We start from the raw sequence: 15424 nt of genomic DNA on the forward strand, positions 1-15424 counted from the left end.
ATGCTAGATAACTAAAGAAATTGAGGGTTTGGTTAAGAAAAAGAAGGAAGCATATGTAAGGTATAGACAGGATAGACCGAGTGAATCTTTAGAAGAGTATAAAGGAAGTAGGAGTATATGTAAGAGGGAAATCAGGAGGGCAAAAAGGGGACAGGAGATAGCTTTGGCAAATAGAATTACGGAGAATCCAAATACATTAAGGACACAAGGGTAACGAGGGAGAGATTAGGGCCCCTCAAAGATCAGCAAGGCGGCCTTTGTGTGGAACCACAGAAAATGAGGGAGATACTAAACGAGTATTTTGCATCAGTATTTATTGTGGAAAAGGATATGGAAGATATAGACTGTAGGGAAATAGATGGTGACATCTTGCAAAATGTCCATATTACAGAGGAAGTCCTGGATGTCTTGAAACACATAAAAATTAATAAATCCCCAGGACCTGATCAGGTGTACCCTCGAACCCTGTGGGAAGCTAGAGAAGTGATTGCTGGGCCTCTTGCTGAGATATTTGTATCAACAATAGTCACAGGTGAGGTGCTGAAAGGCTGAAGGTTGGTTAACGTCGTGCCACTGTTTAAGAAGGATGGTATGGACAAGCCAGGGACCTATAGACCAATAAGCCTGACGCCGGTGGTGGGCAAGTTGTTGGTGGGAATCCTGAGGGACAGGATGTACATGTACTTGGAAAGGCAAGGACTGATTAGGGATAGTCAACATGGCTTTGTGCGTGGGAAATCATGTCTCACAAACTTGATTGAGTTTTTTGAAGAAGTTACAAAGAGGATTGATAACAGCAGAGCAGTAGATGTGATCAATATATGTATCAGTAAGGCGTTCAACAAGGTTCCCCATGGGAGACTGATTAACAAGGTTAGATCTCACGGAATACAGGGAGAACTAGCCATTTGGATTCAGAACTGGCTCCAAGGTAGAAGACAGAGGGTGGTGGTGGAGGGTTGTGTTTCAGACTGGAGGCCTGTGACCAGTGGAGTGCCACAAGGATCACTGCTGGGTCCTCTACTTTTTGTCATTTACTTAAATGATTTGGATGCGAGCTTAAGAGGCTCAGTTAGTTAAGTTTGCAGATGACACCAAAATTTGAGGTATAGTGGACAGCGAAGAAGGTTACCTCAGATTACAACAGGATCTTGACCAGGTGGGCCAATGGGCTGAGAAGTGGTAGATGGAGTTTAACTCAGATTAATGCAGCATTTTGGGAAAGCAAATCTTAGCAGGACTTATACACTTAATGGTAAGGTCCTAGGGAGTGTTGCTGAACAAAAAGACCTTGGAGTGCTGGTTCATAGCTCCTTGAAAGTGGAGTCTTATGGTAGACTTGTCCTGAAGAAGGGCTTATGCCTGAAACGTCGATTCTCCTGTTCCCTGGATGCTGCCTGACCTGCTGCGCTTTTCCAGCAACACATTTCCAGCTCTGATCTCCAGCATCTGCAGACCTCACTTTCTCCTCATAGATCCTACCAGGCCCTGGGAAGATATCTACCTTAATGTTTTCAACACACCTAACACCAGCTCTTTCTTAATACTGATGCGTTCCTGTGCTGACCTACCACAATGGAATGTGTATCTGTAATCTGTTTATCGGACTGGAAGGTTTATCCTTTTAATTTTATTATTTTTCTAACTTATACTATGAATCAATGTAAGATAATGTAAGTTTTTTTATTTTTATTTTGTAACTAAGATTTGTAAAAAGGTACTTTGTACCTAAGATGGTGCTGTGAGGGGCGACATTATAGCCTTTTCACCGTACTCCTGTACTTGAGTACACACAATAAACCTAATTCTCATATCAACGTACCCTAATCTCACCATCAGCCGTGTCCCCCTCCTTGGTGAAATCTGATGTGAAGTACTTATTAAGGACCTTCCTCAGGCTCCATGCATAAATTCTATCCTTTCTTCTTGAATTAAACTACCCTTTCCCTAGTTACTCTCTTGATACTAATTTATATATAAAATGCCTTCGGATTCGCTTTAATTCTCCTTGCCAAGAACAATTCATGACCCACTTTTACAGTCATAATTCCATGCTTCAGTTCTTTATGGCTTCCTTTATATTCCTCAAGCGCCTTGTCTTGATTTAAGCTTCTGAAACCTCAAACAGCCGTCCCAGTTTCTAATTTCTCCAGTTCATGATTAATACGGTTGTAATTAGTCTTCTCCCAATTGTAACTGAATGCTAACATTTCTGACCAATATACTTAAACACCTAGATTCTTCTGCATCTTGGAATTCCACAGCCATCCTCTATTTCTACAAATTGCTTTTTTCTTCATATCGAAGTGAATAACATCACATTTTCCCAAATTATGTTCAACATGCCAGACTTTTGCTGACTCAAATCAACTTATCCATAACCGTCTACCAACTCCTTACATTTTTCTCACAATGCCTTACCGATCTCTCTTTGTGATGTCTGAATTTAGTTCCTAATGCTTCGCTCCACTCTACTTATCAAAGTCAATTATGTAAATTGTAAAACTTTGAGGCCCAGCACAGACACTGCACCCCATCCCTGAGGGGCTTCCTGTTCTCCACCCTCAGATTGTTGTTTGATTTGACTACTGAATATGTAGAAAATAACTGGTTGAACAGAGTGAACATGGATTTATGAATGAGAAATCTGATAGACATTTTATTTTCACAGAATCCCTACAGTGTGGAAGCAAGCCATTCGCCCCATCAAGTCCACACCAACCCTCCGAAGAGCACCCACACTGATAAAACCCCCTGGTACCCTATTTCTGTAACCCTGCATTTTCGATGGCCAGTCCACACAACTTACACATCCCTGAAAACTATGGACAATTAGCACTGCCAATCTATCGAACTTGCACATCTTTGGACTATGGGAGGAAACTCACGCAGACAGGCAGAATGTGCAAACTCCACACAGTCACCCAAACCAGGGTCCCTGGCATTGTGAGGTGACAGGGCTAACTACTGAGCCACTGTGCCGCCCTTTTATTGAAGTTGAGTTGAGAGTGATTTACTAGACCAGTTGACAACGGGACAAACCATATGTTGCGTTTAGATTTTCAGAAGATTTGATATACTCCTACACAGATTGGTAAACAAAACTGAAGTACGGGAGGTAATATGCTAGTATGGATTGAAGTTTTATCAACTGGCAGAAAGCAGATTTAGGATTAATTGGCATTCCAAGACTGTTTGGATGTGAAATAGAATCATGAAAATAAAAGGAAATATTACCAATTCAGCTTTTTGAGCCAGTTCTGCCATTCAAAATAATCCTGATTGATCCTCTATGTACTACCACTCAAAGCCATACTGCGCTTGCATCATATCACTTGACATGTTTAGCATCTGGAAATATACTTCCTTCTTGAGTGTATTCAGTGACTTGGCTAACACTGCGTTAGAATAGAGAAGTTCACAGCTTCACCACTGTCCTCTCAGTCCTAAACGGTCTATCCCTGCGCTGAGACTGTGAACCTTTGTACTTGATATTGTAGTTACAGGGAACATCATCTTTGCATTCAGGCTTGTCAGAATTTTAGACTTGTCAATGAGATTCCATCTTGTTCCTCGAACTCCATCGAGTAGAAGCCTCATTGACCCAATCTCCCTTGATAATGACAAACCTGCCTTTCTAAGAATAAATCCAATGAATCCCCCTATGGCAAGTGTTCTTTTATTTGGTCATGTGACTAAATCTACACGCAGTACTTCAAACATCATCTCACCAAGATCCCACACAGCTGCAATGCGACATCTTTGCTCCTGTACTCTTACCTTCTTGCAATGAAAGCCAATATATCATTTGATTTTCTAACTGCTTACTATAACTGCACTATTATTCTCAACCAACTGATGCATAAGGGAATCCAGATCTCTTTGTTCATCAACATCCAGCCTCTTTTTTACATCAACATTCCCAAATGTGCAAAGTATTTCTTGAATGACCAAACGTTGGAAACTGATCTCCGTATGGACTTAGGAATCCTTGTTCATTAATAATTGTAAGCTAGGATAAAGGCATAACAAGCAATTTAAAAGGCAAATGCCTCATTAGCCTTTACTTCAAGAGGGTGAAAGTACAGGAGCAAAGTGTTCTTGCTTCACTTGTATATTACATTGGTGAGACTGCACTGGAAGTACTGCATAATGCTGGTCCCCTTTGCCAAAGAAGGGAGATATTTATCATGGAAGAAATTCGGTGGAGGTTCACTGGGATAATGAGACTGATTTAAGAGAGATTAAGGATGCTTGGCCTGTATTCTCAACTTTAAAAGAATAAAAGGCTATTTCACTGAAGCGTACAAAATTGTTCAAGTGATAGACACAGCAGGTGCAGAAAGGATATTTCTCGAACAGCAGGGTACAGAATCAGGGGATAATTTCAACATAATAGGAAAGGCGTTTATTACTGCAATGAAAATAAAAATACTTTTGTTAAAAGAGTCGTGAATATTTGTATTTCTCTACCCAAGCAGGGTATGGAAGCTTAACTGTTACATTTAAGATTGATTTCCCATTACTCATGACATCAAAAATAACAGAAAAGCTCAGGAATATGGCATTGAGGTATAAGGTAACCATGATCAAAAATGGCAATGCAGACTCAAAAGGTTGAGTGGCCCGGCTCCTGCTTATCCTAAGCAAAACTAAGCATCATTCTCTAACTTCTCTCATATCTTCCCCATGTCCTGTCCAAACCCAACCCAGCCTTCATCCTCTTCTCATTACATTCCCAAATATCAAACTTGCATTTACAACCCATATCATTTCAGCACAGTACCTACACTGATTTACGTTGGCTTCTAGTCTCCTCACCACTCTCTTAAGCCTAGGGAGTTTATAGTCCTGCAATGGCCTTGTTTGTTATGAAGCTCTGCAACATCAGGTCCTAACAGACTCTCAAAGGATTAGTTCTTTGAGCTCTGGTCCATCCAACATCATTTTTCTCATCATTCATCAAGAGTGTACAATCAAAACCATTTCATAAACAGTTCTGCTCTCCAACCTCTTTCTTTCAGATCCTCATGCACTCTTATTTAATAACCACTGTTCAACCTAGTTCTTTTAACCTGTTACCACACAGACAGCAAGCCAAACCAAACTAGGCTCTCCATCACTGGATTTGCAACATAGTGAAATTAAAATATTCATTGACCCCCAAAATTGCTCATTTGTTCTAACAAAACTTTACAAATTACAGATCTTGAACACAAAGTTTGAAACTTAAACAAAAATGAACTGATTAAGAATGTAACTTTAGCAGAACACATGCTAGCTACAAGGCAATTAATTAATCTCTACAGTCCAAGTCTAATCATCTTCGAATATAAACTCCAACTTGCGCATTGATACAAACAGTTAAGGGAAACATTAAGAAGAAAATAAGATGATTGTAATTTGCCAATTCGATAACCGTTTCAACGATGAATACCAGACCTCTATGAAATTCTGTGACCCCCAAGTTGTATGACAGACATAGGAAGGTAAATCTTGCTTAAATTCCAAAGTCACCAGTCAATGCAAACAGGTCTTACTGACCTTCTACTTATTTCTTATAACTGGGATTATTTTAGAATTGTCAACAAACTGATAACTAGAAAATAACTATAAGAGAACAAAACCAAAAATAAAATCAACGTGCCAGGCCACAGCTTTGAAAGCAAAACTGCCTCTTGGCCAAACTCCAACCAGAACCGCTCAGTGTGCTTTTCTCTGTTTGGCTGCCCACCAACAGTCCTCCATCGATTGACCAATTCACCCATGAACCAGCAGCCAGTCCCTGAACATACCATTTCGCTGCCAAATCATTTGCAGCGTTCTTAGACAAGCAATGAATCTGCATTATATTTCCAAGCAGCAAAGTGGTCCTTTTAAAAATAACTCTTTTTCTCTCTTGTTAGAAAAGACAAGGTATTGATTGAAGTTTAAAGCTCGATTCTCAACTGCAACTCCATTTATAAACCAAAATGAGAAAAAGAAAACAAAAATAATGCTGGTCTCAACAGTCCCGAAAACATTTTTATCTTTAGTCTGAAGTCGATTTGTGTTGGTGGTTAAATTCCATTTGTCTCAGCATGATTGGGAACAAACCAGAATGGATATTTACCTTGAGAATACAACTGGAATATTGTGTGCAATTCTGGTCTCCCTCCTATAGGACATTGTGAAACTTGAAAGGGCTGAGAAAAAGATTTTGAAGCATGTTGCCAGGGTTGGAACGTCTGAGCTAATGGGAGAGGCTGAATCAGCTGGGGCTGTCTTCCCTGGAGTGTCAAAGTCTGAGGGGTGACCTGATAGAGGTTTACAAAATTATGTGGGGCATGGATAGGGTAAATAGACAAAGTATTTTCCCTGGGGTGGGGGAGTCCACAACTGGAGGGCACAGGTTTAGGGTGAGAGGGGAAAGATAATAAAAGGGATCTAAGGAGCAACTTTTTCATGCAGAGGGTGATGTGTGTGTGGAATGACCTGCCAGACAAGTGGTGGAGGCTGATACAATTATAACATTTAAAATGATGGGTATAAGAATAGGAAGGGTTTAGAGGGATAGTGCTGGCAAATGGGACTAGATTCATTTAGGCTATCTGGTTGGCGTGGATGAGTTGGACCGAAGGGATTGTTATAGTGCTGTATATCTCTATGACTCTATGACTGCATGGAGTTAATTTATTCAGTACTACCAGCATCAAAACAGCTGTAAAAACGACTTTTGTACCTCTCTTCTGTCCAAAGCTGCATACTCTGCTTCCACTTCTTCAGCTTCTGGATCTCGTGAAAATACCATACGCGACTCAAGATTGAGAGCAAGATCCTTGTGATGCTGTTTCTCCGCACAGTCACAGGGAGTGTCTCGGTTTTCATTTTCTGCAAACAGGTCTGCATCATACTTAACTAAAAGCTGAAATCAAAGGAAAGTTACAAAGCTAAATCTTTTTGTCTACATTTCAACATTGTCATTAAGTTCAGACATTGTAAATGCAAGTCACAAAAAAAAGTGAAATTTTAAGTGAATCTCAATATAACAGTTGAACTATTAGACAAGAGCACTCTCGGCTGTCACTAAGAAAGAAGTTCTTTCTACTGATGATATTTAGATTAAGGAAAAATAACATGTCAATATATCTTTATAACATCTTGTATGGATTTGATTGTCTACATCATTACCATGAACAAACTTGGCCACTAATAAAACTCAAGGTTTCGATGGTAGTGCTAACAATGCTCATGTTGTTGAATGCAAAGAGAGACCGCTTCTTGTTAAGAGTGGTCATTGCTTTGCATTCCTGTCATATTTGTTACTTGCTATGAATTAGCTCATGCCTAAATGTTGCTTAGGACTTTAATAATTGTCTAATCACAGATTAGAACTCAACATTGTGGAATTATTTATGGTCATCATCTGATTTCTTAATGGAATGAAGATCATTGATGAAGTTGGTTGAGCCAAAATGTCCCCAAGAAACTCCAGCAACAATTAACTCCGGCTGTGGCTATCAACCAGCTTGTGAGCAACGTACAACCACAATTAGTGAAAAGCATACATTCCCACACTGACTTCAGTTTTATTTGGTCATCTTAGTGCCTAACTCAGTCAAACACTGCTTTGATTTCAAAGGCAACCACTGAAATAATTCTAAAGGATGTGTTTGAATTTTATAGCACGCAGCAAAAGTTTCAGCTATACTTCAATGTCTTACTGAATTTGCCTCAATCTCTTAGTTGGGTTCAGCAGACCACATAACTTTGATAGCAAATGGGAGTACTTAGGCAATCACTACAAGATCTCTGCTGCCCAGGAAAGTAACGCGATGTGACACAATTATCCTGTAAAACTGTGGTGATTCTAATTTTTGTTGTTTTTTTTAACATGCAAATATCTGCTACTTGTTTAATGTTTCCTCGAAGTAGTAAGAACAAAGACTGCAACACTAAAAATGGTGAGAATTCAGTCTGTTTCCCCAACTGTACTGAACCACCAATTTGTATTTAAATCATGTTTTTTCATGCTTCATATGTTCAAATTTGAGCAAAACAAACTGAGTCAAAATATTATATGTACAAAAAAAAATCAAAAAACACACACGTGATTGTTATGACTTTTCTACAAATTTACCTGGTATTGTTTTTTAAAAAAATGTCACATTTGAAAACTGAAATGTCTATTTAAGAGTTGATTTTACTGTTTCACTAAAGAAAGCAAAATAAAAATCAGCAATAGGTTCTGGAATAGCAATATATAATCTCTCAATTTATAAAATGCCTGTGTGCAAACTGGGAATTATTGAAACCATGCCCTGGAAATTACCTCTACACAAGTTTTCATCCCTGAGGCAGCAGCATAGTGCAAAGGTGTGAACTTTTTATTATCAGTGGCATTGCTTTCGGCCTTCTCGAACTCGCCTTGATCTAGCCTTGCACCCTTCCACTTAAGAATCAACTGAAGACATTCAGCTCTCTTGCCATCATCCTCATTGGGTCGTGTAAGGCGGGGTTGCAGGGCTGTTTCAGGTAGCATGATATGTGGTCCCATACACAACAAATGTAAAGCAGTCTCGTTATGTACATTCCGCTTGTTTGGATTCCCATCTTTATTATAAAGGAATATTCTGTTTGGCAGAAGAGAATTGACTTTTAAAGCCAAGTTAAATGATCATCCACAAACATAGATTTCTGCTCTTTAATCAATAGCTACAAGTATTAAACCCTGACTATTGCAATGCAGAGACCAAAAGTTTCATATTATAACTAGCTTGGGCAAAACAAAAATCACTTCAATAATCTTCAATTCTATGTCATGTTTTATCTGATCCTTTGGCAAAGTGTTGAAACAAATTACAACAAAGAAAAAGGGACTTGAAGATATCTTGGAACTCTAACTTAAGCTAAATTTTATTCTCGAATGTGAAACATTCTTTGCCAGTAAACATATGTTATGATATTAGCACATCAAACTTGTTAACGAAAGCCTAGATTCTTTAGCCGGCAATGAAGTGACAGCATTCAGTGCTGACCTCAAAGTAGTTCACAAATACCGAACAACTACAGAAGTGTGGATTTGTCTTTCCATTAGCTTGAATGCATTAAAGTGAATGGGATTGTCAAATATTCAGCAAAGTTCATTATAAGGAGGAGTACACAATTTAGCCACTCCAGCCTGCTCTGCCATTTGAAATCATCATGGCTGATCTCAGCTTAGTCTCAACTCCACTTTCCTACCTGCTCTCCATAGCTGTTCAATCCGTTACTAGTTCAAAATCCATCTCCCCCTCAAATTTATTCAATAAATTAACATTCACCATCCTTCGCAGTAGTGAATGCCATAGATTCATGACCCCTTGAGAGAAGTAATGTTTCCTCATCACTCAAAATTTACCACTGATCCTAAAATTATGATCTTTTATTCTAGATTGCCCAATGAGGAAACATCTTTTCTACATCTACTTTGTTAATCCCTTACAGCATTTCAATTAAATCTCCTCTCAATCTTCTCAACTAAAGAGAATTTAGGCCTCAACTGCATTCATAAGACAAACCCTTCATCTCTAAAATCAACCTAGTGAACCTCCTATGGACTGTCTCCAATACAACTGTATCCCTTCTCAAGTAAGGAGAACGAAACAGTGAATGAACTCTGGTTGACTGCAGTATGAAAAAGTTACAAACATTTTGCTACAGAATTACCACTGATGCAAGCTGTCTAATTAGTTTCCGAGTATTTAGTTTAATTAATTATTCAGCTTAATACTGCTAGTTTTCCAATCATCAAGTACAAGGCAGGAGCAATTGCTGGATTGGTGAAACAACCTTATTGACAAAATTAAATATGTTTTATATCTTGGGTGCATTTACTTTTAAAAGTAAAAGCAGGCTCAAGCTAGTTCCTCATTGATGTGATGTCAGCATTAAATTTCAGGTGAATTCAGCACTGACCAGTAATATTCTGTATGATTTGGGATGGCACAATAGAGGTGGTTCAGCCAGTGTCATTCCTGTGGTTGAAGAAATCAGTGAAAATGCTGCACAATGCTTCAGGGTGTGATATACTACTTGGGTTGCGTACAATAATGGAGGTTTTGTGCACAAAGCCAACTGCTCAGCAGTGGGTGGAAAAACAGTTCTACTCCTTAACTGTAACAATATATCGATCTTTTTGAGGCATTTTTCAAGCAAAAACAATTGACTGTTCAAAACTGATAACACATGTTTTCATCAACTCATACTTGCTCAACATCAGTTCCAAAGATATTTTTTTCCTGCCGTTTAGACAGCTGGTGGCAAGAGTTGAATTCAAAACACCAATGAGATCAGGTCACCAGCTGCTCCTTGCTGAAACAACAAGCTGGTAGGGGTTACGATTATAACAAATATTGGCAAGGAGATTTTAGTTACTGCACTAATGTAAATCATAAGTCATGCAAATCCTAATGATTAAATGATATGCAAATATTGAATTCAAGTTTCTAAATGTGGAAAAGTGCTGCACTCATTGTCAAGTTGAAAAAACTGAAAATTAAGTTCTTAATACCTTCAGAGGTTAAAAGGGGCAATTGGCTGAGATACAATAAGGTCAAAATCTGTATGGGCAAACAGGAACATTTTTCTCTTGTAAAAATAACCTTTTCTCTCCACATTTATAATGATGGCAGTGTTGCGAAATTATATCATGGAGGCAAAGGTTAAAAAGCCTTGTATCAGAGGAGCTCTTCACATGTATCATGGTTTTCCCAGTTGCAACCCAAAGGTGGATCTTCTTTAAAAAAAGAGCAAAACCATTCAAAATCAAAAGAAAATAAGGCTAAATAATATCACTGATGTTCGCTACATATTCCAGACTCTGTAGTACGTAAATAATTTTACATTATCCTTCAACATTGGCCTCTTATTTATTCCCAATTTCTAGAGCTCCACTTTGAAGTGCTTTCTCATTTTTAGTACGTGAGCAACACAAGCTGCTGCTGCTTCTTTACTAGCTAAAAACTGCAACCATTGTCATAGAGTCATAGAGATGTACAGCATGAAAACAGACCCTTCGGTCCAACTCGTCTAAGTCTCCAGATATCCAAACCCAATCTAGTCCCACCTGCCAGCAACCAGCCCATATCCCTCCAAACCCCTCCCATTCATATACCCATCCAAATGCCTCTTACATGTTGAAATTCTACCAGCCTCCACCACTTCCTCCGGCAGCTCATGCCATACACGTAACACCCTCTGCATGAAAAAATTGCCCCTTAGGTCTCTTTTATATCTTTCTCCTCTCACCCTAAACCTATGCCCTCTACTTCTGGACTCCCTGACCCCAGGGAAAAGACTTTGTCTATTTATCTTATCCATGTCCCTCGTAATTTTGTAAACCTCTATAAGGACACCCCTCAGCCTTCGACTTTAGATGAACTATTCCCAATTTTTCTGGTCATGTTAAAGTTACAGAAAATGTTTACTTCACAAATTTTCCTTCACAACTCCCCTTATCATATTTCTCAAAGAAAACTTTCATCCAACTTGATGTCTTTGGTAATTTACTGCTTTGTCTCCAGCCTTCTCTTCCTTTCCTGCAAAGTGCTTGATCACACTGCTTATTTGCAAACCTTGTGCTCAACTTTCCTGCAACTCCACGCTAGATCTTCTGCACTCAGGCTTTCATTCCTGCTGTACCAATGAGTGACCTTGACTCCAAGGAATTATATGCACAATGACAGTGCATGTGGCAGATGTAATATCCTTTCATCTTCTCAGCCTTTCTGGAGCCTTGGTAATCAAACTCCTCTATTCCAGCTCAGATGGACTCTCGTTTATTCCACGCAATGGGCTAAAGGGCCTTCTTCCATGCTGGAGAGCTCTGACTTTATTATCAATGTCACTATACACAAATAGGCAAATCTCTAGCAATGGCTTTGCTTCTCGTGCCCACAACATTTTTTGGAGATTTTCAAGAAACTGTACTCAGCCTTCACTTCTGTCTCAGTATGTTTTATAACTGAGAAGGTATGAAATAAAAGCCACCAGCTGTATTCTTACACAGACTTCATTTGCAAATAGTGATTCATTCAACTCAGCTCGAGTTGTATTCTTTAATGCTCTAATTGTACATTTGCAAGTTTTCATTACTATATGCTGAACTAGATAATTTAGCTAGATGTAAAACTGTTAATTTTCTTCCCTTCAACTATGATAAATCAATTGCATAAACAGAATTAATTTGATTACTATTACAAACACTAATTCTTGACACTAACAGAGTCATATAGCATGGAAACAGATCCTTTGTCCAACTAGTCCACACACAGGCAGGTCGGACTAGTTTAGTTTGGGAACATGATCGGCATGGCCTGGTTGGACCAAAGGGTCTGCTTCCATGTTGTATGATTCTGACTCGACTGCATTTGGCCCATATCCCTCCAAATCTTTCAAATTCGCGTATTTATCCAAATGTCTTTTCAATGTTGTAACTGTACCTGCATCCACTATTTCATTTGGCAGTTCATTCCACATAAGAGGCACTCCATGTAAAAAATCTTGTCCCTTCGGTCCCTTTTAAATCTTTCTCCTCTCACCTTAAAAATATGCCCATTGTTTTGAACTCCCCACCCTAGGGGAAAGACCTTTGCTATTCACCTTATCTATAACCCTCATGATTTTTATAAACCTCTAAGGTGACCCCTTGACCTCCTATGCTCCAGCGAAAGAAGTCACAGCCTATCTTTATAGCGCAAACTCTATTAATTCTTTACTGAACACTTTTCAATTTAATAACATCCTTCCTATAGCAGGGTAACAGAACTATATATGGTACTCCAGGGTAGGCCTCACCAAAATCCCGTTCAACCTCAACATCACGTTCCAAAGTCTAGATTCAAAGATCTGAGCAATGAAGGCAAGTCTACGAAACGCCATAGCTACCCTATCTACAGGTGATGCAAATTTCGAAGGATTATGTACCTTAACATCTGAGCACCTCTGTCTTCAAAACAGATGGTATCAGTTTGGTGATGAAGCATACCTGTCAGTTCTCCCCCCAAAATCATGAAATTTATTTTTCAATTATTTGTTCCTCACTCCCTCTGGCTTCTCTAGAAAGTATTTGTCATTGCAAATTCAAATTACAAGGATTCATGTGCTTAGTCATGATTCCAACCTACCTCAAGAGAAAATTTTAAAGCATAACAGCAACCAAAGGAAAGCCACAGTGTAATTGCTGGTCAGTAAATTAAGCCATAACAGAATTAGTTATTGTAGCATCAAAACCAAAGAAAAACTGGTATTTTACAGCAATCATTTGATGTATTAAATTCAACACTAGCTATGGCTCCTCAACAAAATAAACATTTTTGAAATTTATTCAATTAGCTTCACATTCTACCACCAAAACAAAAATCAGTTTAATTGGATTTGCTTGACCCTATGCCCATTACATTGCTAATGATCCAACTTCCCTTCCAGGCTTCCACAACAGTCAATATTGTTTTATGCCTCTCCAAAAGGCCTGTTTTGTTCCTCAGTAAATCTACCATTCATCATCACTCTGTCCAAAGAAAATCAAGCCCTTGAATTTTCACTTCTCAAATCTTTGCTCATCTTTCCCAAAACTCCAAGATTGAATCCCTTCAATCGGACTACTGCCTCTTCCGGTGCAACAAATCCCCTTATTTAATACTATAATTAACATCTTATGTGACCTTGACAAAGGTGAACCATTTCTCGAGTGAATCAAAAGCCTCTGTCATGATCAACTACACCATCCTCCTTTAACACTGATGCACTATTAAGCCAATCCTTATAACAATTCCTCAGTTTAACTGTCTCCCATTAATGGATGGGTTATGCCAAAGTTTGGATTATGACGAAATCAAAGTTTGGAAAGGACACAAAATCCCAATGCATCCAACAGACGTTGAGCATCTTCACTTACTAAATTGCTCCAAATCAAGTTGTACATAATCTAGTTTTCTTCATCAACTTCACCTTTAATTAAACAAATATTCTACACATTAACTATCCACAGCTATCTCTTAGATTGACATATTACAAATTTCACTGTATAACTTGACTTTTGGAAAAAAACTCTCTATGAACTCAAATATAAAACATTCATTCAGTTTGGACCATTTGGACAAAGCAATCTTTATCTTGCAGAACTTCAAACATGACAAATTAAAGTCTAAGCTTCTTATACTTTCAAACTTGAAATGAAGCAATTCACTACTAAGTACTCACCGCAGCAACTTGCTCATAGCGTGCTTGGCAGCATAATGAAGGGGGGTGTTATGCTGATAAGGCTCTCCATAAGAGGTATTTGGATCCAGAGACTCCTTGAACTGAGGATTGCTCTCATACACCTGATAGGCTAAGGACTCATCGCCATTTATGAGCGCCTTGCGGAATTTTGTAGTGGTATTCCCCATATTTTATTGACAGTAGTTGGCACTTGTTAGCTTCAGCCACTTGATTTTCTGAGCTTCAAATGCATGCTTCACATCCTGTGGAAAACAACAAATTTCAAGTTGATGCTCCTGCAAAAAGCAATTTTTTTTTACTTAATCACACAAATTATTTGTAAATGACAAATAATTCAGGAATCAATAACATTCGTAATCCAGTGCTAAAGTACTTACATCTTGCATTCCCAATTACCAGTTCAAGTCAATTCCTTGTTCTGTTAATAAAGGAACATTGACTTCACATAAATGCCAAGCAATGACCATTTCTCGCAATAGCAAATCCAACCACCCTTCAGCAATATTCAATGGCATTACCATCAGTGAACTGAAGCAGCTAAATAAATGCAATGGCTCCAATACAATGCCAGAGGGTGGGGATTCTGCACCAAGTAATTTACATTCCAACTCCTCCCAGCCTGTCCACCATCTATAAGGCACTGTCAGGAGTGCGATGGAATGTTTTTCACTTGCTTGGATGACCTTAGCTCCAAAAAGCACACAATAAATTTGATGCCATTCAGGACAAAATAGCATGGCTGACTGGCACCCTAACACCTTCAACATGCACTCCCTTCACATATGACATTCAGTGACAGCAGTGTGAACTATCTACAGGATCACCAAGATTCCTAAGATGGCATCATGCAAACCTGCCAGGTCTACCACTTAGAAAGAGAAGCACCGCAGATATGTGGGAATACCACCACCTGAAACACCCCTCCAAGCCATACACCATTTGGACTTATTGCTGCTCTTATAAAGTTGAAGATCGAAATCCTGAAACTCCTTGCCGAACAGCATTACTTCACATGGACCACACTAGTTCAAAAAGGCAGTTCATGACAAAACCTATCCTGGGTGATTCAAGATGGGCAGTAAATGCTGGTTAAGCCAGTAACTTCCACATTCTATGAATGACTTTAAAAAAAGACATAACACACATACCACAGTGTGGAATCTCAAGATCAAATTTGCACCCA

General features: G+C 38.8%; 1 protein-coding gene across 5 annotated transcripts in view; it reads right to left on the reverse strand.

Annotated features, from left to right (window-relative positions):
- The window catches only part of ankib1a (ankyrin repeat and IBR domain containing 1a), an 87983-nt gene that overhangs the window by 59179 nt on the left and 13380 nt on the right, over positions 1–15424 (reverse strand). For all 5 annotated transcript variants that reach the window (XM_043690255.1, XM_043690254.1, XM_043690251.1 and 2 more), the window contains 3 exons: positions 14221–14483; positions 8312–8612; positions 6722–6904 (listed from right to left, as the gene is read on the reverse strand). In XM_043690255.1, the coding sequence (XP_043546190.1) occupies positions 6722–6904; positions 8312–8612; positions 14221–14408 (672 nt within the window). In that variant the 5' untranslated portion in view covers positions 14409–14483. The remainder of the gene's footprint in view (positions 1–6721; positions 6905–8311; positions 8613–14220; positions 14484–15424) is intronic.

This window comes from Chiloscyllium plagiosum, chromosome 5, assembly GCF_004010195.1.
Source record: "Chiloscyllium plagiosum isolate BGI_BamShark_2017 chromosome 5, ASM401019v2, whole genome shotgun sequence".
Lineage (NCBI taxonomy): Eukaryota > Metazoa > Chordata > Chondrichthyes > Orectolobiformes > Hemiscylliidae > Chiloscyllium > Chiloscyllium plagiosum.